This window comes from Bufo gargarizans, chromosome 10 (genome assembly GCF_014858855.1).
Source record: "Bufo gargarizans isolate SCDJY-AF-19 chromosome 10, ASM1485885v1, whole genome shotgun sequence".
In the NCBI taxonomy this organism is placed as follows: Eukaryota; Metazoa; Chordata; class Amphibia; order Anura; family Bufonidae; genus Bufo; species Bufo gargarizans.
In genome coordinates this window covers 8,868,251-8,895,882 of record NC_058089.1, presented here as the reverse complement: position 1 = coordinate 8,895,882, position 27,632 = coordinate 8,868,251, and the positions used below count along the sequence as shown (strand labels likewise).

General features: G+C 45.9%; 1 protein-coding gene and 1 long non-coding RNA gene across 3 annotated transcripts in view; one reads left to right on the top strand and one right to left on the bottom strand.

Annotated features, from left to right (window-relative positions):
* The window catches only part of LOC122920271, a 70,916-nt gene that overhangs the window by 9,320 nt on the left and 33,964 nt on the right, over positions 1-27,632 (bottom strand). The window lies entirely within an intron of this gene.
* Positions 1-27,632, top strand: part of LOC122920269 — a 74,592-nt gene that overhangs the window by 38,250 nt on the left and 8,710 nt on the right. For both annotated transcript variants that reach the window (XM_044269647.1, XM_044269648.1), the window contains 3 exons: positions 18,376-18,777; positions 19,870-20,169; positions 23,741-24,040. In XM_044269647.1, the coding sequence (XP_044125582.1) occupies positions 18,376-18,777; positions 19,870-20,169; positions 23,741-24,040 (1,002 nt within the window). The remainder of the gene's footprint in view (positions 1-18,375; positions 18,778-19,869; positions 20,170-23,740; positions 24,041-27,632) is intronic.

Below are 27,632 nucleotides of genomic sequence, written 5' to 3'. Positions count from 1 at the left end.
CTGAAGATTGCGGTGCCGCTCCCCTCACAGCTTCAGAGCATTGCACCGTACGTTCCGGCAGCCAGCCCAAACTGAGCAATCAGCAGCTTCATTCTAAATAACAAAGCTCCTTGCTATACAGAGCTTTGTTATTGGATATTTCAGGCACCGGCGGTATCGTTGTGCTGCCTGTGCCGTTCATAGTGCGCACTGCATTCATGAATGGCAGAGAACAGTCTAACACGTATTAATAGGCCTAAGGCCCCTTTCACACGGGGCGAGATTTCCGCGCGGGTGCAATGCGTGATGTGAACGCATTGCACCCGCATTGAATCCGGACCCATTCATTTCTATGGGGCTGTGCACATGAGCGGTGATTTTCACGCATCAGTTGTGCGTTGCGTGAAAATCGCAGCATGTTCTATATTGTGCGTTTTTCGTAGGCCCCATAGAAGTGAATGGGGCTGCGTGAAAATCGCAAGCAAGTGCGGATGCGGTGCGATTTTCACGCAAGGTTGCTAGGAGACGATAGGGATGAGGACCCGATCATTATTATTTCCCCTTATAACATGGTTATAAGGGAAAATAATAGTATTCTTAATACAGAATGCATAGTACAATAGCGCTGGAGGGGTTAAAAAATAAATAAATAATTTAACTCACCTTAATCCACTTGCTCGCGCAGCCCGGCTTCTCTTCTGTCTTCATCTTTGCTGTGCACAGGAAAAGGACCTGTGGTGACGTTACTACGCACATCACATGGTCCGTCACATGATCCATCGCCATGGTAAAAGATCATGTGATGGACCATGTGATGAGCGCAGTGACGTCATCATAGGTCCTATTCCTCAAAGAAGACGACAGAAGAGATGCCGGCTGCACGAACAAGTGGATTAAGGTGAGTTAAATTGTTTTTAATTTTTTTTTAACCCCTCCAGCCCTATTGTACTATGCATTCTGTATTCAAAATGCTATTATTTTCCCTTATAACCATGTTATAAGGGAAAATAATAATGATCGGGTCCCCATCCGGATCGTCTCCTAGCAACCGTGCATGAAAATCGCACCCCATCCACACTTGCTTGCGATTTTCACGCTGCCCCATTCATTTCTATGGGGCCTGCGTTACGTGAAAAACGCACAATATAGAGCATGCTGAGATTTTCACGCAACGCACAAGTGATGCGTGAAAATCACCGCTCATGTGCACAGCCCCATAGAAATGAATGTGTCCGAATTCAGTGCGGGTGCAATGCGTTCACCTCACGTATTGCACCCGCGCGGAAATCTCGCCCGTGTTAAAGGGGCCTAAGAGATGTTGTTTGTAAACCTTCAGTTTTTTATCACGCGTGTGAAAAACGCATCAAAACGCATTGCACCCACGCAAAAAAAAACTGAACAACTGAACTTGCTTGCAAAATAGTGCGAGTTTCACTGAACACACCCTGAACGAACACGGACCTAATCCGTCACGCTCGTGTGAAAGGGGCCTTATGAGTATTCCGCGCGGGTGCGATGCGTGAGTTGAACGCATTGCACCCGCACTGAATCCGGACCCATTCATTTCTATGGGGCTGTGCACATTAGCTGTGATTTTCACGCATCACTTGTGCGTTGCATGAAAATCACAGCATGCTCTATATTCTGCGTTTTTCACGCAACGCAGGCCCCATAGAAATGAATGGGGTTGCGTGAAAATCGCAAGCAAGTGCGGATGCGGTGCGATTTTCACGCATGGTTTCTAGGTGACAGTCTATTCACTGAATACTGAATGCATAGTATAATAGTGCTGGAGGGGTTAAAAAAAAAGAAAAAAGTTAACTCACCTTCTCCTCTTGATCATGTAGTTCCCGGTCTCTTTACTTCTTTAATGATGAGCTGTGGGCTAAAGGACCTGTGGTGACGTCAGATCACATGCTCCATCACCACGGTGATGGACCATGTGATTGGAGCATGTGATCTGACGTCACCACAGGTCATTTAGCCCACAGCTCATCATTAAAGAAGTAAAGAGACCGGGAACTACGCGATCAAGAGGAGAAGGTGAGTTAACTTTTTCTTTTTTTTAACCCCTCCAGCACTATTATACTATGCATTCTGTATTCAGAATGCTATTATTTTCCCTTATAACCATGTTATAAGGGAAAATAATACAATCTTCAGAACATCAATCCCAAGCCCGAACTTCTGTGAAGAAGTTCGGGTTTGGGTACCAAACATGCGCCATTTTTCTCACGCGAGTGCAAAACGCATTACAATGTTTTACACTCTCGCAGAAAAATCGTGCATTTTCCCGCAACGCACCCGCCTCTTATCCGTGCCAAAAATATGACGCCTGTGTAAAAGAGGCCTAAGGGGAAATAATACAATCTACACAACCTTGTACCCAAACCTGAACTTCTGTGAAGAAGTTCGGGTCTGGGTACCACATTCAGTTTTTTATCACGCGCGTGCAAAACACATTGAACAACGGAACACAATCGCAGTCAAAACTGAATGCAATTGGGTACCTACTCGCGCGGGTTTGCCGCATCGCACCCGCAACGCATCCGGACACGCTCGTCTGCAAGGGGCCTAAGGCCTCTTTCACACGAGTGTGACGGATTAGGTCTGGATGCGTTCAGGGTGCGTTCAGTGAAACTCGCACTATTTTGCAAGCAAGTTCAGTCAGTTTTGTCTGCGATTGCGTTCAGTTTTTTCCGCGCGGGTTCAATGTGTTTTGATGCGTTTTTCACGCGCGTGATAAAAAACTGAAGGTTTACAAACAACATCTCTTAGCAACTATCAGTGAAAAATGCATCGCACCCGCACTTGCTTGCGGATGCAATGCGTTTTTCACGCAGCCCCATTCACTTTTATGGGGCCAGGGCTGCGTGAAAAACGCAGAATAGACTTCCGGTTCCGGCGCCGACATGTGAGGACGGCAGACACGGGAGCTCCGTAACAGTTGAGGCACAAACAGATTCATATTGCCTGTATTTAGCCGGAGATCGGACGATTCGTCTGCCATAAGGAGCGACTATAACATATGGATCGGTTCCTGACGAATATGGGCAAAAAAACGAAAGGCAAAGCGGCTTCCTCACTGCCCGAGGAAGAGCAGGCTGCTTCAAATATGGCGCCAGTTATGCCTGAGGTGACAGTGGCAGCTGAATCGCCGGGCAGTGCGAGCGGTAAACCGCAAATTGATTATAAAGAGCTGGCGGTGGAGGTAGCCACACAACTGGCCCCAGATCTGCGGGAGACTTTGGCAGCGTCGGTCGCTAATGTGATGCGACAGCTACAGGACACAGTCCAGCAACACGAGAACCGACTAGGGGAGGCGGAAGGCCGAATCCAAGTAATGGAGGACACCACTGAGTCGATTCTCCTAAAACTTCAGACAGCCCTGGCCGACAACAAGCGCTTATGGGAGAAAATAGACGACCTGGAGAACAGGTCCCGGCGCAACAACTTACGGTTAGTGGGGTTGCAGGAATCTATACCCCAGGGGGACTTGATTGACATTTGTGAGCTGGAACTGCCTCAGGCCTTGGGGATAGCGAGGCGCTGTAAAGTGGAGCGCGCGCACAGAGTGGGCCCTCCCCGGGTGGCCATAGATGATCAGCCGAACAGACCGAGGCAAATTATCATGAGATATCTGGACTACACAGATAAGGAGGCAGTTTTTAAGGCTTTTAAGGCCCGCAAAGAACCCATCCTACTTAGGGGAGTGAAAGTGCTTATGTTTGGGGACTACTCTATGGAGGTGACGAAAAAGCGCAAAGCTTTCTCCCCCCTGTGTACACAGCTTCATCGTGGAGGAGTGAAATTCGCCCTGCTTTACCCGGCTACCTTGAGAGTCTTCAAACTAGATGGTTCCAGTAAAACCTATACCTCACCTGAAAAAGCAGCGGCTGATTTAGACGGGAAAATAGGTCCTGTAACGCGAGGTCAAAGGAACTTGCTTAAAAGCTTGCAAGAAGATCCGTCGCTAGACACAGATCAGTCGGATGGTGTTCGCCCCAGGAGGAATCGCTGAGGATACCATCGGATTCGCCAGGTGGTTCTACAGGACTGTAAAATGTAGTAATCCTATAGTTCTTATGTGGGGTCTACATCCTTACTAGGAGAGTCATGAGGTCAATGCTGCTAGGAAAGAATGATTTGTGAGAAGTGCTCTTTCTATACCAGCCTTAATATTTTGCACTATGTTTGATGTATGCTTTTGTTTTTAGCCATACTGTACTTTTATTTTTCCTTTGTCTCAACTGTTTCTCTGGAGCTAGAGAGTATTTGCAATAGTAGTTTGTCTGTCTCCGCATTCGGAAAAAAGTGAAGTCAATGTGAGCTGTAAAGGAATGCACTAGGAGTGGATATAGTGCGCCTTGCTCTGGAAATGTTTAGGTTCACTGGGGTTTGTTGTAATATGGAGGGTGGGGGGGTGGGAAGGAGGGCTTGTTTCTATGGGGGTTCAGTTGGTCACTGGCACAATACTGTCTCAGAGGGATCTATATGCTCCCTTCACGATGTTGAAAATTATATCCTGGAATGTTAAAGGGCTACGCTCCCCTCAGAAACGTAATATGATCTTAAAAAGATTAAAGCATTTGAGGGCTGATATTGCAATGCTACAGGAAACTCACCTGTTAGAAGGTGACTTTTGTCGCATGAAAAAATCCTGGGTAGGAAGAGTCGTGGGATCCCAAGCAGTACAGCACAAAGCAGGGGTACTGTTCCTGTTACACAAGAATTTAGTGTATGACATTCTTGGAGTGGAATCAGATGATTCAGGGCGGTGGTGTACACTACATCTTACCACGGGTGCGGGAGAAATAAAGCTGCATAATGTCTATGGCCCAAATGGAGATAACAAGCATTTTTTTGCTGATTTAGCGATAAGAATAAATAGAGACACGATGCCCAAACAGTTAGTTGGCGGTGATTTGAACACAGTAGTCAATATGAGGGAAGATAGGAGACGTCTCGGTAGAGGTACGGAAACCCCACATGTACATGTCCATGATAAAGTACTGGAGCCCTTCCTGAGAGACACAGCTCTGACAGATATATGGAGAGTAGTCAATCCAGATGATAGAGATTTTACTTTTTTTTCACCTCCTCATGATTCCTGGTCCAGGATCGACTACTTTCTGGTTTCGGATTCCCTGAGGCCGAGAGTGTTAGATCCAAAGATTCATGACATGGTAATTTCGGACCATTGTCCGATTTCTATTGTGCTTTCTGAAGACCGGCCGAAGGGGCAGGACATCATCTGGAGATTTCCCTCATATTTGTACAATGATGGTGGGTTTAATGAGGTTCTCAAGGGATGGTTTTTGGAATATAGGGGAGACAACATATCTAGCATAGAGAATCCGTCGCTATTCTGGGACACGGCTAAGGCCGTTCTTCGAGGTAGGATCATAGCGTATGTCAGGGGCCTGAAGAAAAAAATTTCGGATCAACTTCAGAAATTTGGCTCTTCTCTGCGAGTGGCCTATACAACATATCAATCAAACATGACCCCACAGAATAAAGAGACTTGGCACCTAGCTAAAAGGGAGTACGAGTTATGGTATGAAAGGAAAATCAAGTGTGACATGTCCAATGTGGAAAATAGATATTTTAGAGGAGGAAATAAGTCAGGAAAAATGTTGGCTAATCTTATTAAAAATTCTAGGAACCAGGCACATATTTTAAAAATAGCTGATTCTGGGGGTGTTGTTCATGATAGGCCTGAAAAAATAGTTGCTATTCTGGGCGACTACTATAGAGATCTCTATAGAGACCCTGGTCCCAAGGCCCCTTTGTCGTCCTTTCTCTCCAGGTGTATGAAGCTGCCTACTCTTGCAACCACCCAGCTGGAGACACTGAACGCTCCAATATCTGAAGACGAGGTCTGTTTAGCCATTAAAGGTTTACATTTACATAAGGCTCCGGGGCCTGATGGTTATACGGGCGAGTTCTTTAAGATGCTGGGTGATGAGATAAAAGCCCCGCTGGCAGCGGTTTATAATGGGTTATTGACGGGTTCACCGTTATCAGCGGTAGATAATTTGGCGCATATCAAGTTAATCCCTAAGCCGGGGAAAGATGTCTTGAACCCCTCCTCATATCGCCCAATATCTTTAATCAATGTGGACCTTAAGTTGGTGGCGAAGATTATGGCGGACAGATTATCTTCTTTTATGCCAGGTTTGGTGTCCCCTTCCCAGTCTGGATTTGTTAAGGGTAGGGCGGCTGTTACCAATATCAGAAAGGTGTTGACGGTGCTGGATGCAGTTCAGTGGAACACCTGTCTTTCTCCGCGTCCGTCGCTTTTTGCGATAGACGCGGAGAAGGCTTTTGATAATGTCAGGTGGGACTGGTTGGATGAGATCTTGGATCGAATGGGTTTCAGTGGCTCAATCCGTACCTTCATCTCGACACTTTATACGTCTCCCAGGGCTAGGATAGCAATTCCGGGCTTCTTGTCTTCTCCCTTCCCGCTGTGTAGGGGAACGCGTCAGGGATGTCCCCTCTCCCCGTTGTTATTTAACCTGACATTGGAGCCGCTAGCCCGTATGTTGGAGGGGGGTGACGTTTTCAGAGGTATTAAAGTAGGGAAAAGGGAAATATATACATCTCTGTTTGCAGACGATGTTTTGTTGTTTATGGCCGACCCCTTGGAAGATATGGAGAAAGTCCTGAACCTCCTGGATTCTTTTGGGCCGGTGTCAGGTTTTAAAATAAACCGAGATAAATGTGTATTATTGCCGCTTAAGCAATTGACAGGCAGAGGGGCACCCCTGATGGCGTGTGAAGGTATCAGGATTAGTAACTCCCAGATCACTTACTTGGGAATACGTATAGGAAAATCCCCTTCTACCCTCTATAATTTGAATTTCCTTCCCTTGTTTAAAAAAATTAAGAGTGACCTGGGTAGATGGCAGAGTCTTCCGTTGTCCCTGTCAGGAAGGAGCCATTTGATTAAAATGGTATGTTTCCCTAGGTTGTTGTACCCGTTACAAACAATCCCATTACTCTTGAAGCACTCTGATATCAATGACTTGCACTCATTATTTGTTAAATTTCTGTGGTCAGGTAGGAGATCGCGTATTGCCTTGAAGACATTGATGCTGCCTAGGGAGTTGGGTGGGATAAATGTACCAGATGTTAGAATTTATAATCTGGCGTGTCTTCTTAGACATGGTCTGGATTGGATACATGGCACGGGCCATTTCTCTAATTTTGAGCTAGAGTCACAATTGGCTCACCCCTGGCCACTAACGAATCTACTTCACACCAGAAGACAGGCTTTGCCATTGCCTCTGAAGAATTCGCTTGTATTGCGAGATACGATGATAGCTTGGAGAGAGGCACGTAAGCTAGCTAAGAGGCCCTTTTTGGCCTCTAGAATAATGGGGCTTTGGCAACATCCTGAATTCCCACAAGGGGTCTCGAACAAAATGTTTAAGGTATGGCAGATGAGAGGCATAAATACCCTGCTTGATCTTCTCCACGTAGAGGAGAAAAGATATCTCACCTTTCCAGAGTTAAGTCAAAAATATAATCTGGGCAACTCGCATGTGCTCCCCTTCCAGCAAATACATTTTTTTTGTAAGGAGAGGCTGAAAGATGTAACGAGTGAATGTGCGGGTAATTCTTTGATCTTCTCCTTAGGAGCTAGCAAGAATAGACTTTCCATTTCGCATATCTATAGAGTGCTGCGTGAATCAGGTAATAAGTCCTCGGCACAGGTCCTTTTTAAAAGGTGGGAGAAGATGCTGAATATATCAGTCGCACCTGACAAAATTCTGCAGGGGTGGCTTAGAGTGTGCAGGGCTGTTCCATGCGAGGTGTGGCGAGAGTCTCACTTGCGATTAATCCATTCGGCCATCTATGCCTTCACATTTCCCAGGAGACCAGGGGATGTGAATTTCCTTACTGCCTGCCCGAAATGTGCTTTGGAAAAGGCAGACTTAGCGCACTGCGTTTGGTTATGCCCGCAGGTGCAGAAATTCTGGGGACAGATAAGAAATTGGATTGGGGAAATCTGGAAGTATGACGTGAGACTAGCTCCAGAAGCTATGCTATTTCATGACTTTGCAGAATCGCGGAGTTCTCCCCCCTTGATAGTAGATGCAGTTCTGGTGATTTCACTAAGATGCCTACTACAGCGGTGGTTGAAGGCAGAGGTACCTGGGCTTCCAGATGTGAAGGTGCAGATGGTTCATTTTATGTTCCTAGACAAGTTGGACACTGAGTCGAATAAAGACAAGAAAACCAAAGGGTTTTTTAAACGGTGGAAACTGTTTATTGCCAATAACTATACGCAGGAGGAAATTAAGGACATTATGCAGTCATTCAAATATACAGAATGGTATAGTCTAGAGGCCCTCAAAGGCACCCTGGGGAGGCTAGCCATTTAACCTCTAATGTGAAGTAAAGGGAGTGAGCCTGGAGGAATACTGATAGGACATATATCAGAGGATTCTAGAGAGACAGTTTGATCGAACCTGGAGACAGTTTTGCTGAAATGACCTAGTTGGGTGGGAGGGGGGGAGGGGGAATTGGGGGGGTTGGGATATTTTCTATTGTTGTGTATGAAATTGATAAAATAATGTATCACCTCTGTATTGATGCTGTATTCGGAATCCTGTACTGTTTCTAGATTGTATGGTGAAACGAATAAAACAATTAAAAAAAAAAAAAAAAAAAAAAAAAAAAAAAAAAAACGCAGAATATAGAGCATGCTGCGATTTTCATGCAACGCAGAACTGATGCGTGAAAAACAACGCTCATGTGCACAGCCCCATAGAAATGAATGGGTCCGGATTCAGTGCGGGTGCAATGTGTTCACCTCACGCATTGCACCCGAGCGGAAATCTCGCCCGTGTGAAAGGGGTCAGGATTCGTTCACGTCACGCATTGCACTAGCGCGGAAAACTCGCTCGTGTGAAAGGGGCCAATGAATGGGTCAGGATTCAGTGCGGGTGCTATGTGTTCACGTCACGCGGGTGCAATGCGTGACGTGAACGAATCCTGACCCCTTTCACACGGGCGAGATTTCCGCTCGGGTGCAATGCGTGAGGTGAACACATTGCACCCGCACTGAATCCGGACCCATTCATTTCTATGGGGCTGTGCACATGAGCGGTGATTTTCACACATCACTTGTGCGTTGCGTGAAAATCTCAGCATGTTCTATATTCAGTGTTTTTCACGCAACGCAGGCCCCATAGAAGTGAATGGGGCTGCGTGAAAATTGCAAGCATCTGCAAGCAAGTGCGATTTTCACGCTCGGTTTCTAGGAGATGATCGGGATGGGGACCCGATCATTATTATTTCCCTTATAACATGGTTATAAGGGAAAATAATAGCATTCTGAGTACAGAATGCTAAGTACAATAGGGCTGGAGGGGTAAAAATAAAATAAAAAATAAAATAATAATTTAACTCACCTTAAGCCACTTGTTTGCGCAGCCGGCATCTCTTCTGTCTTCTTTGCTGTGCACAGGAAAAGGACCTGTGGTGACGTCACTACGCACATCACATGGTCCGTCACATGATCCATCACCATGGTAAAAGATCATGTGATGCAGGGGTGTGGAATTCCTATCGCCCGACGCCCGGGACATGCAGTTCCGGGCGCCGGGCAGGTAGTTTGTGCAGGCAGCTTAGCCCTGCGGGCAAGTAGCAGGGCTAGGGTTGAGCCGTGTTTTCCTCTAATACACAGCCCGGTGCAGCAAGTCCGGGCTGCTTACCGCAGTGTTATCAGCGCTCCTGTGCAGGCCGGAAGTCAGCTCCCAGCGGAGGCACACGTTAGTCAGCGGCTGTAGTAGGAGCTCCTGACATGGTGGCAGCCCGTGCCGTGATAGACAGCCCAGAAGGTAGTGTGTGTGGTGACTGCTCTGGGTCAGCTATGCTCTGCTGTCAGGCTGCCGCTCTGCTTCTTCTCCCTGCAATTGAAGTGTCAATAGGAGTGCTGCCAGGTTCCAACTTCCAGCCACTCACCCTCCATGAATAGGGGGGGGGGGGGGCGGGGACTTCCCCATACTGGCATGTACATCAAGGGGATTCACTGCCCCAATATGGCATGTACATTAAAGGGATTCACTGCCCCAGTATGGCATGTACATCAAGGGGATTCACTGCCCCAATATGGCATGTACATTAAAGGGATTCACTGCCCCAGTATGGCATGTACATTAAAGGGATTCACTGCCCCAGTATGGCATGTACATTAAAGGGATTCACTGCCCCAGTATGGCATGTACATTAAAGGGATTCACTGGCCCAGTATGGCATGTACATTAAAGGGATTCACTGCCCCAGTATGGCATGTACATTAAAGGGATTCACTGCCCCAGTATGGCATGTACATTAAAGGGATTCACTGCCCCAGTATGGCATGTACATTAAAGGGATTCACTTAAATATGGTTTTGATTTAAAATTACTTTTTGTATCAGGACAAGTAGATTGTCATGAGGGACAAGTAGATTGAGACCCCGCTTTAGTCCTTCGACAAGTAGTTTTTTTAAAAAATTTCCACACCCCTGTGATGGACCATGTGATGAGCGCAGTGACGTCATCAAAGGTCCTATTCCTCAAAGAAGAAGACGAAAGAGATGCCGGCTGCTCGAACAAGTGGATTAAGGTGAGTTAAATTATTTTTATTTATTTTTTTAACCCCTCCAGCGCTATTGTACTATGGATTCTGTATTCAGAATGCTATTATTTTCCCTTATAACCATGTTATAAGGGGAAATAATACAATCTACACAACACCTAACCCAAACCTGAACCTGAACTTCTGTGAAGAAGTTCGTGTCTGGGTACCACATTCAGTTTTTTATCATGCGAGTGCAAAACACATTACACCCGCGCAATAAAAACTGAACAATGGAACACAATTTAGTACCTACTCGCGCGGGTTTGCCGCAACGCATCAGGACCTTATCTGGACACGTTTGTCTGCAAGAGGCCTAAGACTTTTTTGTTAGAGAGTAAAATGCCCTGTCCATGCACCTATGACGCTTGTATAGGCGTTATTGTGATCTCTGCACTCCTACACTTCGGTTTTGCAGTCCATTATGCCTGTTAGTGTAAAACTGAAATCAGCCTATTAGACTCTGCTTCTGGCAGGTCCTAATAGGCCTCTGTACATGGCAGACCTGGAGGCCAATGTTAAGGCCCTTGTGACTGCAACACAAGGGAAGCGGTGGCAATGGGGTGACGAGCAGCTGTAATTACCCTGCACAACAACTACAAGCTAGATGACATGCAGGTAAACAATGAAGAGGAGGCAGCAACCCCTTGAAACAGCAAATAGGCGGCGGTGCCAGGAGTCGGACCCCTACTAATCTGACATTGTTTTTCTGATACTGCACAACCTCTTTAATGGCCTAGATTAGCGTCATCATTCACATCCCTCCATATACTTAGTAGGGGCAATCCAAATCTAATCTCCTTAACCGCCTCCGGACCGCCTAACGCAGATGTGCGGTCCGGAGGCGGCAGCGCTGCGCACAACGACGCATATACGCGTCATCTCGCGAGAGGCGAGATGACGCGCTATGCGGCCCGCGCATGCGGAGTTCGGGCCGGCATTTCGTAGAGGACCATTTCGTCATCAGCTTGCCAGCCAATGATCGCGGCAGGCAAGCTGATGATTTTCAAAAAATCCAATCAGAGAGCCAGATAACAGATCATATTTGTAAATATGATCTGTTATATGGCTGCCTGCTCCTCTGCTGGTTCTTTTCGTCGGTTGGATCCAGCAGAGGAGCAGGCTACACAGTGAGTACACCAACACTACACTTTAGCCCCAGATCACCCCCCTGAACCCCAATTAACCCTTTGATCACCCCTTTGTCAATCACTAGTGAAAGGAAAAAAGTGATCAGTGTAAACTGTCACTTTTTTTTTTCACTGGTATTGACTGTTAGGTTTTAGGTATAGTTTAGGCCCCTTGGTTAGGTAGTTAGCGATCAGTTAGCGCCCAGCCCACCGCACCGCAGTCCGTTATTCGCTGATTAGCGTATCGCTAATCAGCATTTGTACTTTTATAGTATCTGGAAGTGATCAAAACTGATCACGGTCAGATCTATAATTGTATTAATGTCACTTTAGTTCGCCCTCCACCCAAAACGCAGTGTTTGCCCGATCAGGCCTGATCGGTCGCCCACACGTGCTTTCGCCCACGCCCGCCCCACCGCAGTGACAAATTTTTTTTATTTTTTTTGATCACTGCACAATCACTTTACACACACTGCGGCGATAAAAAAATCAGTTTTGATATTTATTATCAACCGCAGCGGCCTCCGGTACTTCGCTAGCCTCCCCTTTGTAAGACAGGCTTGCTTTTTTTTTCTTGGGTAGTCTCAGGGAATACCCCTAAATTTAGTTGCCCAAAATGTCTAACAGGGGGTATTCTTCTGAAGAGGCCTACAGGCTTCTGACCCAGTCGGATGAGGAGTGGGAACCCTCATCTGATGAATCCAGCGGGTCAGAATACGAACCTGTAGAAAGCAGTGGCTCTCTGACCCAAAGTTCGGACGAGGAGGCTGAGGTCCCTGATAGCACCAGGCGTACCCGGCCCCGTGTCGCTAGACCACAGGTTGCGCAGGATCCGCTTCAAGAGCAGCAGAGTGGGGCTAGTGCTGTCGGATTACGTGGTGAGGCATACACCAGCAGCCCAGCCCTCCCTGGACCTAGTACCAGCACTGCCGTACAACCTGGTGAAGTAGTGAGCACCAGAAGGGCAGTTGAAGCTGGTACGGTGGCACGTGCAGTAGTGACCCCGTCGCAGCTACCGCAAAGACGTGCCCGTAGAGCCCCTAGAATCCCTGAGGTGCTGGCAAACCCTGATTGGCAGTCCCCAACTTCAGCCGCACCTGTAGTTTTCCCTTTCACTGCCCAGTCTGGAGTTCGGGTTGAGACAGCTCAGATCGGTTCGGCCCTGGGATTTTTTGAGCTGTTCTTGACTGCGGAGCTTTTAGACATAGTTGTGGCAGAAACAAACAGGTATGCCACACAATTTATCACCGCTAACCCGGGAAGCTTTTATGCCCAGCCTTTCCGGTGGAAACCAGTCCAAGTTTCCGAAATTAAAACTTTTCTGGGCCTCCTCCTCAACATGGGTCTAACTAAAAAGCATGAATTGCGGTCATATTGGTCCACGAACCCAATTCATCACATGCCCATGTTCTCTGCTGCTATGTCCAGGGCACGTTTTGAGACCATCCTGCGTTTCCTGCACTTTAGTGACAACACCGCCTCCCGTCCCAGAGGCCACCCTGCTTTTGACCGGCTCCACAAAATTCGGCCCCTCATAGACCATTTCAACCTGAAATTTGCAGATTTGTATACCCCAGAGCAAAACATCTGCGTAGACGAGTCCCTGATACATTTTACCGGGCGCCTTGGCTTCAAACAATACATCCCAAGCAAGTGCGCCCGGTATGGGGTCAAATTGTATAAGCTCTGTGAAAGGGCCACAGGCTATACCCACAAATTTCGGATCTATGAGGGAAAAGATCAGACCCTGGAGCCGGTCGGTTGCCCTGACTACCTGGGGAGCAGTGGGAAGACAGTTTGGGACTTGGTGTCACCCTTATTCGGCAAGGGGTACCATCTTTATGTGGACAATTTTTACACAAGTGTGGCCCTCTTTAGGCATTTGTTTCTAGAACGGATTGGCGCCTGTGGTACCGCGCGAACTAGTCGCGCGGGCTTCCCCCAACGGCTCGTTACCACCCGTCTTGCAAGGGGACAGAGGGCCGCACTGTGTAACGAAGAACTGCTCGCGGTGAAATGGAGAGACAAGCGTGACGTTTACATGCTCTCCTCCATTCACGCAGACACGACAATACAAATTGAGCGAGCAACCCGTGTCATTGAAAAGCCCCTCTCAGTCCACGACTATAATTTGCTCATGGGAGGGGTGGACTTCAATGACCAGATGTTGTCTCCGTATTTAGTTTCCCGCAGAACCAGACGCTGGTATAAGAAGGTGTCTGTATATTTAATTCAATTGGCTCTGTATAATAGTTTTGTTCTCTACAGTAAGGCTGGGAGAACTGGATCCTTCCTCAAATTTCAGGAAGAGATCATCGAGAACCTCCTGTACCCAGGAGGTTCCGTGGCCCCATCCACCAGTGTAGTTAGCCGTCTACACGAGCGACATTTCCCCAATGTCGTTCCTGGTACCTCAACCCAACCGTCACCCCGAAAAAGATGTAGTGTCTGTAGCATGAGTGGAATAAGGCGTGACACCCGCTATTTCTGTCCTGACCACCCTGCCCTATGCTTTGGAGAGTGTTTCGGGAAGTACCACTCACAGGTACACTATTAGCATAGGGATCATCTCACCAGGACAGGCACACAGGGCTATTAGGGCCCATTCACTCACAGCTGCTGCAAACGTCTCCTTTCACCTGGGACAAAGTGCATAACGCACTTTGCCACATCTTTGGGCGATTTGCGCTTTGCACATTGACCCATGGGGAAGGAGAGGTTTGTTCTATAAAGGTAAAAAAAAACAAAAAAACACCAGTAAGCAAAAAGGTTAATGTTCAGTTAAAAAAGTTAAAGTTTATATATTCTGTTCCAAAGTTAATAAAATTATTGCGTTGCGGCCTGTTTTTTTTTTTTTTTTTTTACCTTCCAGGTGGACCAACCGATCGACTAGCTGCAGCACTGATGTGCATTCTGACAGAAGCATTGCGCTGCTGTCAGATGTATGCGGCGCTGCAAGACGAGATTTCTACTCTGCAGTAACAAATACGTTTGCCAAGGCATACGAGCTGAGGAGGAGGCGGCGTTCCTATGCTTTGGCAAACACTTTGTATATATATAAAAAAAAAAAATCCCGGCAATGATTTATTCATCCACATCGATTGATGTGAATGGAGAAATCTGGTTTGCCAGGGCATACGAGCTAAGTGGGTATGGATGTAGGGCGGAGCTCCTATGTCCTGGCAGACGCCTTTCCCCTCCATTTTTTTTTTGGGCAGAGATTTTTGGGCAGAGATTTTTTCATCCACATTGATCGATGCGAATGAAGAAATCTGTGCCGTTCATTTTTTTCTTTCAGCCCAGAGGCTGAACGGAAAAAAAAATCTCATTACCTGTATGCTCAATATAAGGAGAATAGCAGAAACTGCTAATGCTGGCCATACATGTAATGATTGCGGAGACCCTCAAATGCCAGGGCAGTACAAACACCCCACAACTGACCCCATTTTGGAAAGAAGACACCCCAAGGTATTTGCTGAGGGGCATATTGAGTCCATGAAAGATTTAAATTTTTGTCCTAAGTTAGCGGAAAGTGAGACTTTGTGAGAAAAAACAAAAAAAATTAAAAATTTCCGCTAACTTATGCGAAAAAAATAAATTCGATGAACTTGCCAGGCCCCTCATTGGATACCTTGGGGTGTCTTCTTTCCAAAGTGGGGTCGCATGTGGGGTATTTATACTGCCCTGGCTTTTTAGGGGCCCTAAAGCGTGAGAAGAAGTCTGGGATCCAAATGTCTAAAAATGCCCTCCTAAAAGGAATTTGGGCCGCTTTGCGCATCTAGGCTGCAAAAAAGTGTGACACATCTGGTATCGCCGTACTCAGGAGAAGTTGGGGAATGTGTTTTGGGGTGTCATTTTACATATACCCATGCTGGGTGAGAAAAATATCTTGGTCAAATGCCAACTTTGTATAAAAAAATGGGAAAAGTTGTCTTTTGCCAAGATATTTCTCTCACCCAGCATGGGTATATGTAAAATGACACCCCAAAACACATTCCCCAACTTCTCCTGAGTACGGCGATACCAGATGTGTGACACTTTTTTGCTGCCAAGGTGGGCAAAGGGGCACATATTCCAAAGTGCACCTTTCGGATTTCACCGGTCATTTTTTACACATTTTGATTGCAAAGTACTTCTCACACATATGGGCCCCTAAATTGCCAGGGCAGTATAACTACGCCACAAGTGACCCCATTTTGGAAAGAAGACACCCCAAGGTATTCCGTGAGGGGCATGGCGAGTTCCTAGAATTTTTTATTTTTTGTCGCAAGTTAGTGGAATATGAGACTTTGTAAGGAAAAAAGAGAAAAAAAATAATAATCATCATTTTCCGCTAACTTGTGACAAAAAAAAAAATTCTAGGAACTCGCCGTGCCCCTCACGGAATACCTTGGGGTGTCTTCTTTCCAAAATGGGTTCACTTGTGGCGTAGTTATACTGCCCTGGCAATTTAGGGGCCCATATGTGTGAGAAGTACTTTGCAATCAAAATGTGTAAAAAATGGCCTGCAAAATCCGAAAGGTGCACTTTGGAATATGTGCCCCTTTGCCCACCTTGGCAGCAAAAAAGTGTGACACATCTGGTATCGCCGTACTCAGGAGAAGTTGGGGAATGTGTTTTGGGGTGTCATTTTACATATACCCATGCTGGGTGAGAAAAATATCTTGGTCAAATGCCAACTTTGTATAAAAAAATGGGAAAAGTTGTCTTTTGCCAAGATATTTCTCTCACCCAGCATGGGTATATGTAAAATGACACCCCAAAACACATTCCCCAACTTCTCCTGAGTACGGCGATACCAGATGTGTCACACTTTTTTGCAGCCAAGGTGGGCAAAGGGGCACATATTCCAAAGTGCACCTTTCGGATTTCACCGGTCATTTTTTACACATTTTGATTGCAAAGTTCTTCTCACACATTTGGGCCCCTAAATTGCCAGGGCAGTATAACTACCCCACAAGTGACCCCATTTTGGAAAGAAGACACCCCAAGGTATTCTGTGAGGGGCATGGTGAGTTCCTAGAATTTTTTATTTTTTGTCGCAAGTTAGTGGAATATGAGACTTTGTAAGAAAAAATAAAATAAAAAATCATCATCATTTTCCGCTAACTTGTGACAAAAAATAAAAAGTTCTATGAACTCACTATGCCCATCAGCGAATACCTTAGGGTGTCTACTTTCCGAAATGGGGTCATTTGTGGGGATTTCCTACTGTCTGGGCATTGTAGAACCTCAGGAATCATGACAGGTGCTCAGAAAGTCAGAGCTGCTTCAAAAAGTGGAAATTCACATTTTTGTACCATAGTGTGTAAACGCTATAACTTTTACCCAAACCAATTTTTTTTTGCCCAAACATTTTTTTTTATCAAAGACATGTAGAACAATAAATTTGTCGAAAAATTTATATATGGATGTCGTTTTTTTTGCAAAATTTTACAGCTGAAAGTGAAAAATGTCATTTTTTTGCAAAAAAATCGTTACATTTTGATTAATAACAAAAAAAGTAAAAATGTCAGCAGCAATAAAATACCACCAAATGAAAGCTCTATTAGTGAGAAGAAAAGGAGGTAAAATTCATTTGGGTGGTAAGTTGCATGACCGAGCGATAAACGGTGAAAGGAGTGTAGTGCCAAAGTGTAAAAAGTGCTCTGGTCATGAAGGGGGTTTCAGCTAGCGGGGCTGAAGTGGTTAAAGAGGTTGTCTAACCTCAGACATATCACTAGGGGACATATCACTCAAGGGCATATCACTAGGTTATTTTCGGAAATCCCATTGAAATGAATGGCAAGCACGCGTACCGTTCCATTCACTTCTATAGGGCTGACGGAAATAGCTGAGCCAGCGTTTGTCTATTTTCAGCACTCCCATAGGAATGAATGAAGGATGGCCGCGCATGCGCAGTGCGCTCTCCTTCACTTTGTGGGCTCCGTTCTGAAGACAGGTGCAGGTCTCAGAGGTGGGACCCCCACCTATCAGACATTGGAGGCATATCCTAGCGATATGCCCCCAATGTCTGGGGCGAGACAAGCCCTTTTCCTCAAGCAGATGCTATGGCCAATTTCTCTTAGGAAGCCAATTAACCTCAGTATGTTGTTGTAGATAATTCAGGCAAAAGTGTGGAGAACATATACATTCAATACAGATATCCTTTGTCGGATTTGACCCAAGTGCTATAGCGATAGCCACTGAGACATCATGTCAATCTGTATAGTGGCATTGCTCTGTCTTGCATTACTGTTTATGATATGCCACCATAGTTTTTTATTGACTGTCCATAGTACTGCTGTCCTCTTATGTGGCAGATAGGCTTATGGAACCCGATCTCAGGCACCAGAGCAAGGTGTGACAAAAACCTCTGCAACCCCTGATATCTTCCCTATTGATTCTCTCATCATCTCTCTAAGAATATATTCACACTGCATCTTATAGTGTCTGTTAGAGGTGTACCATATGTTGGCTGGATTTCTCGTCATATACTTCCAATAGATGCCTCGGAGCGCATGCCACTGTACATGCATACAGTAACAAGCGTCACCGATCGGATGCTCATAAGCATTAATGCATTTTGTTGCAGTTTATGAATGATATGTTTAAGCAACCATAATAAATGTATCATTTCTGATCTTTACAGTGAAACTAAATGTAACGGAGATTTATACAACAGACCTGATTCATGAGAAGAAGTGCTCTCTGAGATGTAATATATCAGGCTTCAGACCACGCAATCTTACTATTAACTTATACTTTAAGAAGGACAAAGAAACTCAGAAGAAAGTAGATTCCTGGAGCTCCATAAAGCCCAGAAAGAGGTCACCAGAGAACGATACTGAGCAGGGTACACTTTTACATGAACCCAGACACCTGGCCCTGGCCCCTCTTATGAAACCATGTAAACGCTCCCTTTTCAACTGTGACTGTTCCATAGATATAACTCCCATGTTCCACATACATAATGGGGCACTGCTCACTCTGGAGGTTCACCATGCTGCACTGACAACACCCATTTACAGACATCTACAACTAAAGGTGAAAGGTGAGTATGAATATTTTATTCTGTAAAACCCCAGCTGATAATACATAGGTGATTTATTATTGGAATTAGGCAGTGTTGGGTTTGTAATCTGTGCTTCTGCAGCTATGATAATACTACAACTCCTAGCATGCTCTGACAACCCGTCTGCATAAAATCAGAGATCATGTGACTGAACTACTAGACATCATCTCAGGTCTCAGTAGAATGTGTCTGGGATACATGGATTACCTACATTAAAATGCTCTGCTATGGATCGTTCCTTTTTGCAAACAGGGTCTCCAACAATAAATGCTACAAGAGATTTAACAATTAGCCCCTTCACATATCTATCCTCCAAAGGATTTAGCCATTAAAGTGGATCTCTCATCTTAATGTGCTGCTCCATATTACAGTTACAGGTCCACACTACTAGTAGCCGAAACGACACAAAAATGTTTTACTGTTTGGCTACTAGGAACCTTCATTCAGGTGGATCCATGTAGAGAGAACCTTCCCCTTCCCCCAGACCTGCCATGTTAGGGCTCTATTACATCCTACCTCTGGTGGCAGTAAAAAACCAATATACTGCAATACAGACATACTGCAGTGTATTGTACAGACGGTCAACCTTGAAAAACATCTTTAGGTCTAAGTTTATTCATATAAAATAAGACATTAAAGGGGTGGATCACCTTTTAGAGGTACCAAGCCCCCCCCCCCCCTCCCCCTCTCCTGGGCAGATCTGTAAAGGGAAAAATACTTACAAGCTAAACCGATGGGTCTCGGCTCCTTTGCTCTCATCATCTAACTTGATGCCACTGCAGCCAATGACTGGCCACAGCGCTGACCTGTCCCCCCTTGTGTCAAATGACCAACTGATGTGATGATAGGGGGGAAGGTCATCATCAAAGCAGATGCTGACAGCGGGGGAACTGAGTAAAGGAGTCAGGACCCAGTGGAGAGGAGCAGGTAAGTAGCGGGGAGCAGTGGTTAGCCATATGAGATGGAGTTTGATGCATTTCATCTTGTCTACATTAGGGCAACCTATTTTCAAAATGACTTTAATAGGGATACAGTATTTACATGTTTACATTTTTGTGTATTACTATGTAGGTAAACCCAAAATGGATAAAATTGAGGCCAACCAAGAATTCTACAAATCTGGGGACCTGTTGCAGCTAAAATCTAAAATTCACTCTTTTTATCCAGAAAGTATAAATGTGAAATGGTACAAAGACATGGAAGAAATTACATCGCAGGTTACTGCAGCTGAAAAAGACGACAAAGGGCTGTTTTCTGTCGTAAGTTCTATGCAATGCACTGTTACAGAGGAAGACTTTGAGAAACCATTCAGGTGTAGGGTGATGCACGAGACGACCTCCAAGTCTGTTACATGGAGACTAGAGAAACGAGGTAAGTAACTGAGGAAATAAATACTATGACACGGTCAGAACATTGTTGGGTTACATTTAAAATCCTACTAAGGCTGCATTCACATAGCGCTTTAGCCCTCAGAACAGCTTTCTTTCAGAGGTGTATTTCTCAATACTTCAAAAAGGTATTCAGACGTATACCACAACAGGTACAGTGACTTTAATGGGTTAAATGGAGTTCAAAGGATTCAACTTTGAACTCCATTTGACCTGTTCTGCCAGTAGTATAGTAATAGTAGTAATAATGGTAAACTGCTCTATTCTGTCTGGCGAAAATGCTGGAAAGGAAAGAAAAACAGGTCAAACTGAGTCCACAGATGAATCTTCAAATTCTGTTTAATCCATTAAAGTCAATATACCCACTGATTGATAGCCCCGTGGGGGGCTAAAAATCTAAGTGAAATTAGTTACCTTAGTATGATTTTAAAGAACACAACCAGGATGAACGCTGAGAAAAGTGTTTGTGTGGATATAGAACCTAGAAAGCATTAGTTATCCTAGACCGATCCTTAATTACATCCTGTATTATACTCCAGAGCTGCGCTCACTATTCTGTTGGTGGAGTCACTGTGTACATACATTACTTATCCTAGACTGATCCTTAATTACATCCTGTATTATACTCCAGAGCTGCGCTCACTATTCTGTTGGTGGAGTCACTGTGTACATACATTACTTATCATGTACTGATCCTGAGTTACATCCTGTATTATACTCCAGAGCTGCACTCACTATTCTGCTGGTGCAGTCACTGTGCACATACATTACTTATCCTGTACTGATCCTGAGTTACATCCTGTATTATACTCCAGAGCTGCACTCACTATTCTGCTGGTGCAGTCACTGTGTACATACATTACTTATCCTGTACTGATCCTGAGTTACATCCTGTATTATACTCCAGAGCTGCACTCACTATTCTGCTGGTGCAGTCACTGTGTACATACATTACATTACTTAAACTGTACTGATCCTGAGTTATATCTTGTATTATACTCCAGAGCTGCACTCACTATTCTGCTGGTGGAGTCACTGTGTACATACATTACTTATCCTAGACTGATCCTTAATTACATCCTGTATTATACTCCAGAGCTGCGCTCACTATTCTGCTGGTGGAGTCACTGTGTACATACATTACTTATCCTAGACTGATCCTTAATTACATCCTGTATTATACTCCAGAGCTGCAATCCCTATTCTGCTGGTGCAGTCACTGTGTACATACATTACTTATCCTGTACTGATCCTGAGTTACATCCTGTATTATACTCCAGAGCTGCACTCACTATTCTGCTGGTGGAGTCACTGTGTACATACATTACTTATCCTGTACTGATCCTGAGTTACATCCTGTATTATACTCCAGAGCTGCACTCACTATTCTGCTGGTAGAGTCACTGTGTACATACATTACTTATCCCGTACTGATCCTGAGTTACATCCTGTAATATACTGTATTGGACCGTTTCAGCAGACAAGGGGTTAAAATCCGTTTAGGCAATATACCCCTTTCTGAGAGACAGGCACAGCTGCTGCAGGACACCAAACTCCCGAACTGGATTCAAAATAGCACTCCAAACTGGAACCTCGCAAATAGCTGCCGGCAGACGAACAGGAAAAGAGTACAGTCAGCTTACACTCCTGGCAATCAGTCTCCAACAGCATACAGGGAATCCCCCCAATAACGAGACAAGGCTCCGTGTTGAGGGTCAGCAGTGGTCTCTCGTGCTGGCACACCCAGCCTGGTTTTTATTACAGTTGTTGCAAATACAGGTCCGCCCACAGGGTTTTGAAATACAACCAATCAGTAATTTACAACACATACAATGTAAATACAGCAACCAATCGTTCATGCCCCCAGAGGACCAGAAGGGAGACTGCGACACAGGACATATACAACATATCCCCACAATGCATCATGGTTTCCTCCTCTCTGTCCTGGAGACAACCGAAGGCAATCCAATTATCTCTCAGGACAAAGGGAGATCACCAATACACATGTGGAGACAACAGGACAGACATCACCATTTAAACACACAATGGCACACCCCCACAGCAAACACAGACATTTAACATATCCCCAGATAGCTCAAGTTGGAGTGCATATCATTAGGTGAATGGCACTCAGAATACACGAATACAATAATATTAGCTATCTGGGTGCCCTCGCATAACATACAATTTAACCAAACGCATAATAACATAAAATACAATTCCACAGACAGATTTAAGCTGTGCGGCCGGTCTGTCTTCTCCTTTAAAGTTACTATGGGCCATAATCCTGAGGCAAGAGGCTTTTAAACAGCCCTCTCCAAAACACTGTGGCGAGGTTGGTTTCGCCACATATACTCCAGAGCTGCACTCACTATTCGGCTGGTGCAGTCACTGTGTACATACATTACTTATCCTGTACTGATCCAGAGTTACATCCTGTATTATAATTCAGAGCTGCACTCACTATTCTGCTGGTGCAGTCACTGTGTACATACATTACATTAGTTATCCTGTACTGATCCTGAGTTATATCTTGTATTATACTCCAGAGCTGCACTCACTATTCTGCTGGTGCAGTTACTGTGTACATACATTACTTATCCTGTACTGATCCTGAGTTACATCCTGTATTATAATTCAGAGCTGCACTCACTATTCTGCTGGTGCAGTTACTGTGTACATACATTACTTATCCTGTACTGATCCTGAGTTACACCTTGTATTATACTCCAGAGCTGCACTCACTATTGTATTATTTTAAACATGGAACCCTATGGTTGACCTACTGTTTCATGTGCCAGAGGCTTGCCTCAGAGGTATATGTTGGGAAATATTCCAATTATAACAGTCTGAAGGATGTCATGCGATCCCACATAACCCGTACACTTTGGGAGTTCCTTGGGTCTTGGGGGACTCCAGGAACACACTGATTACAAACATTTCTTAGTAGTAAAATAAAAGACAATGTCAGAGAATATTATGTTACTGGAATAGCAGTAAATGCTTGGAACAAACTTCCTAAAATAAAGATAAAAAATCAATCTAAAATAGGATAAGGGCAGACTAGATGGACGGAGGTGTCTTTTTCTGCTGTCAATCTTTTTCTACATAAAAGTCCCTCACTTGGTAGACTGTGATGGTTTATTTCCCATTCTTCTACTTAAGCCTGTATTACACCTGCTGATTTTTCGGCAAACAACCGTTTGTAGTAACGCTTGTTACCGATCATCTGGCAGTCTAATACTGCCGCCGATTGCCTGACGAACGAGCAAACATTTGTTAATCGGGCGATGCAAATCTTGTCTAACCACGATCGTCTGCCGGCAAACAAAGATTCAGTATAGGGAAGAGCGATGGCATACAGATTGCTCCTCCCTATACTGAGGAGGAGATCGCTGCATGTAATAGCAGCGGTCTCCTCCCCTAGCAGGCGGACGAATGCTGGGAAGGAACGCTTCCCTCCCGACAATCGCCTGTTAAATCAGGATGTCGAGTACAGCCTTTAGTTCTGTATGCTCTCAAAGTAATTTTTCCTTATCTTTGGTTATGAACAGCTCCACCCATAATGGATGCAATCCAAGCCAACCAAGAAGCATACAGCGCTGGAGAAACATTGGAGCTGGAGTGCAAAATTCACTCATTTTATCCACAGAACATACAAGTGACATGGCAGAAAGGAGAAGAAGAGATCCCATCACAAACGCGCGAACCTGAAGATGAGAGTGAACCCTATTATGTTCTCGGTCATATAAGTTACACTGTTGAAGAGGAAGATTTCGGGAAAATATTTACCTGTCAAATTAAACACCCGTATAAGAAAGATAGTGTCCAGTGGAGACTGGAAAAGAAAACAGGTAAGAGATTCCAGGAGACAGTCTTAAAGGGGTCATCTGAGAGTATCCCGGTGCGCGGATGAAAACATCCGGAGGCGGGGGGGTTGGGTGAGCAGTCAATGGCAGGCAGGGACGAGTCTCCCTAGTATCGCAGGTGACGCTAGGGAGGCTCGTCCCCGTCCGCCATTAGCTGCTACCCCCTCCTCCGACACCGGATGTTTTCATCTGCGCACCGGGAGAAGCAGCAGCGGCGGTGCGGGGGGAGCAGGGTAAGTATATTCAGTGTGGGGGGCCCGGCATATTGGGGGGCTTTTTATACTCTCAGATAACCCCTTTAACCACCTCCGGACCGCCTAACGCAGATGTGCGGTCCGGAGGCGGCAGCGCTGCGCACAACGACGCATATACGCGTCATCTCGCGAGACACGAGATGACGCGATATGCGGCCCGCGCATGCGCAGTTCGCGCCGGCATTTCGAAGAGGACCATTTCGTCATCAGCTTGCCAGCCAATGATCGCGGCAGGCAAGCTGATGATTTTCAAAAAAATCCAATCAGAGAGCCATATATCAGATCATATTTGTAAATATGATCTGTTATATGGCTGCCTGCTCCTCTGCTGGTTCTTTTCGTCGGTTGGATCCAGCAGAGGAGCAGGCTACACAGTGAGTACACCAAACACTACACTTTAGCCCCAGATCACCCCCCTGAACCCCAATTAACCCTTTGATCACCCCTTTGTCAATCACTAGTGAAAGGAAAAAAGTGATCAGTGTAAACTGTCACTTTTTTTTTTCACTGGTATTGACCGTTAGGTTTTAGGTATAGTTTAGGCCCCTTGGTTAGGTAGTTAGCGATCAGTTAGCGCCCAGCCCACCGCACCGCAGTCCGTTATTCGCTGATTAGCGTATCGCTAATCAGCATTTGTACTTTTATAGTATCTGGAAGTGATCAAAACTGATCACGGTCAGATCTATAATAGTACTAGTGTCACTTTAGTTCGCCCTCCACCCAAAACGCAGTGTTTGCCCGATCAGGCCTGATCGGTCGCCCACACGTGCGTTCGCCCACACCCGCCCCACCGCAGTGACAAAAAAAATTTTTTTTTTGATCACTGCACAATCACTTTACACGCACTGCGGCGATAAAAAAATCAGTTTTGATATTTTTTATCAACCGCAGCGGCCTCCGGTACTTCGCTAGCCTCCCCTTTGTAAGACAGGCTTGCTTTTTTTTTCTTGGGTAGTCTCAGGGAATACCCCTAAATTTAGTTGCCCAAAATGTCAAACAGGGGGTATTCCTCTGAAGAGGCCTACAGGCTTCTGACCCAGTCGGATGAGGAGTGGGAACCCTCATCTGATGAATCCAGCGGGTCAGAATACGAACCTGTAGAAAGCAGTGGCTCTCTGACCCAAAGTTCGGACGAGGAGGCTGAGGTCCCTGATAGCACCAGGCGTACCCGGCCCCGTGTCGCTAGACCGCAGGTTGCGCAGGATCCGCTTCAAGAGCAGCAGAGTGGGGCTGGTGCTGTCGGATTACGTGGTGAGGCATACACCAGCAGCCCAGCCCTCCCTGGACCTAGTACCAGCACTGCCGTACAACCTGGTGAAGTAGCGAGCACCAGAAGGGCAGTTGAAGCTGGTACGGTGGCACGTGCAGTAGTGACCCCGTCGCAGCCACCGCAAAGACGTGCCCGTAGAGCCCCTAGAATCCCAGAGGTGCTGGCAAACCCTGATTGGCAGTCCCCAACTTCAGCCGCACCTGTAGTTTTCCCTTTCACTGTCCAGTCTGGAGTTCGGGTTGAGACAGCTCAGATCGGTTCGGCCCTGGGATTTTTTGAGCTGTTCTTGACTGCGGAGCTTTTAGACATAGTTGTGGCCGAAACAAACAGGTATGCCACACAATTTATAACCGCCAACCCGGGAAGCTATTATGCCCAGCCTTTCCGGTGGAAACCAGTCCAAGTTTCTGAAATTAAAACTTTTCTGGGCCTCCTCCTCAACATGGGTCTAACTAAAAAGCATGAATTGCGGTCATATTGGTCCACGAACCCGATTCATCACATGCCCATGTTCTCTGCTGCTATGTCCAGGGCACGTTTTGAGGCCATCCTGCGTTTCCTGCACTTTAGTGACAACACCGCCTCCCGTCCCAGGGGCCACCCTGCTTTTGACCGGCTCCACAAAATTCGGCCCCTCATAGACCATTTCAACCAGAAATTTGCAGATATTTATACCCCAGAGCAAAACATCTGCATAGACGAGTCCCTGATACATTTTACCGGGCGCCTTGGCTTCAAACAATACATCCCAAGCAAGCGCGCCCGGTATGGGGTCAAATTGTATAAGCTCTGTGAAAGGGCCACAGGCTATACCCACAAATTTCGGATCTATGAGGGAAAAGATCAGATCCTGGAGCCGGTCGGTTGCCCTGACTACCTGGGGAGCAGTGGGAAGACAGTTTGGGACTTGGTGTCACCCTTATTCGGCAAGGGGTACCATCTTTATGTGGACAATTTTTACACAAGTGTGGCCCTCTTTAGGCATTTGTTTCTAGAACGGATTGGCGCCTGTGGTACCGCGCGAACTAGTCGCGCGGGCTTCCCCCAACGGCTCGTTACCACCCGTCTTGCAAGGGGGCAGAGGGCCGCACTGTGTAACGAAGAACTGCTCGCGGTGAAATGGAGAGACAAGCGTGACGTTTACATGCTCTCCTCCATTCACGCAGAGACGACAATACAAATTGAGCGAGCAACCCGTGTCATTGAAAAGCCCCTCTCAGTCCACGACTATAATTTGCTCATGGGAGGGGTGGACTTCAATGACCAGATGTTGTCTCCGTATTTAGTTTCCCGACGCACCAGACGCTGGTATAAGAAGGTGTCTGTATATTTAATTCAATTGGCTCTGTACAATAGTTTTGTTCTCTACAGTAAGGCTGGGAGAACTGGATCCTTCCTCAAATTTCAGGAAGAGATCATCGAGAACCTCCTGTACCCAGGAGGTTCCGTGGCCCCATCCACCAGTGTAGTTAGCCGTCTACACGAGCGACATTTCCCCAATGTCGTTCCTGGTACCTCAACCCAACCGTCACCCCGAAAAAGATGTTGTGTCTGTAGCAGGAGTGGAATAAGGCGTGACACCCGCTATTTCTGTCCTGACTGTCCTGACCACCCTGCCCTATGCTTTGGAGAGTGTTTCCGGAAGTACCACTCACAGGTACACTATTAGCATAGGGATCATCTCACCAGGACAGGCACACAGGGCTATTAGGGCCCATTCACTCACTGCTGCTGCAAACGTCTCCTTTCACATGGGACAAAGTGCATAACGCACTTCGCCACATCTTTGGGCGATTTGCGCTTTGCACATTGACCCATGGGGAAGGAGAGGTTTGTTCTATAAAGGTAAAAAAAAAAAAAAAACACCAGTAAGCAAAAAGGTTAATGTTCAGTTAAAAAAGTAAAAGTTTATATGTTCTGTTGCAAAGTTAATAAAATTATTGCGTTGCGGCCTGTTTTTTCTTTTTTCTTTTTTTACCTTCCAGGTGGACCAACCGATCGACCAGCTGCAGCACCGATGTGCATTCTGACAGAAGCATTGCGCTGCTGTCAG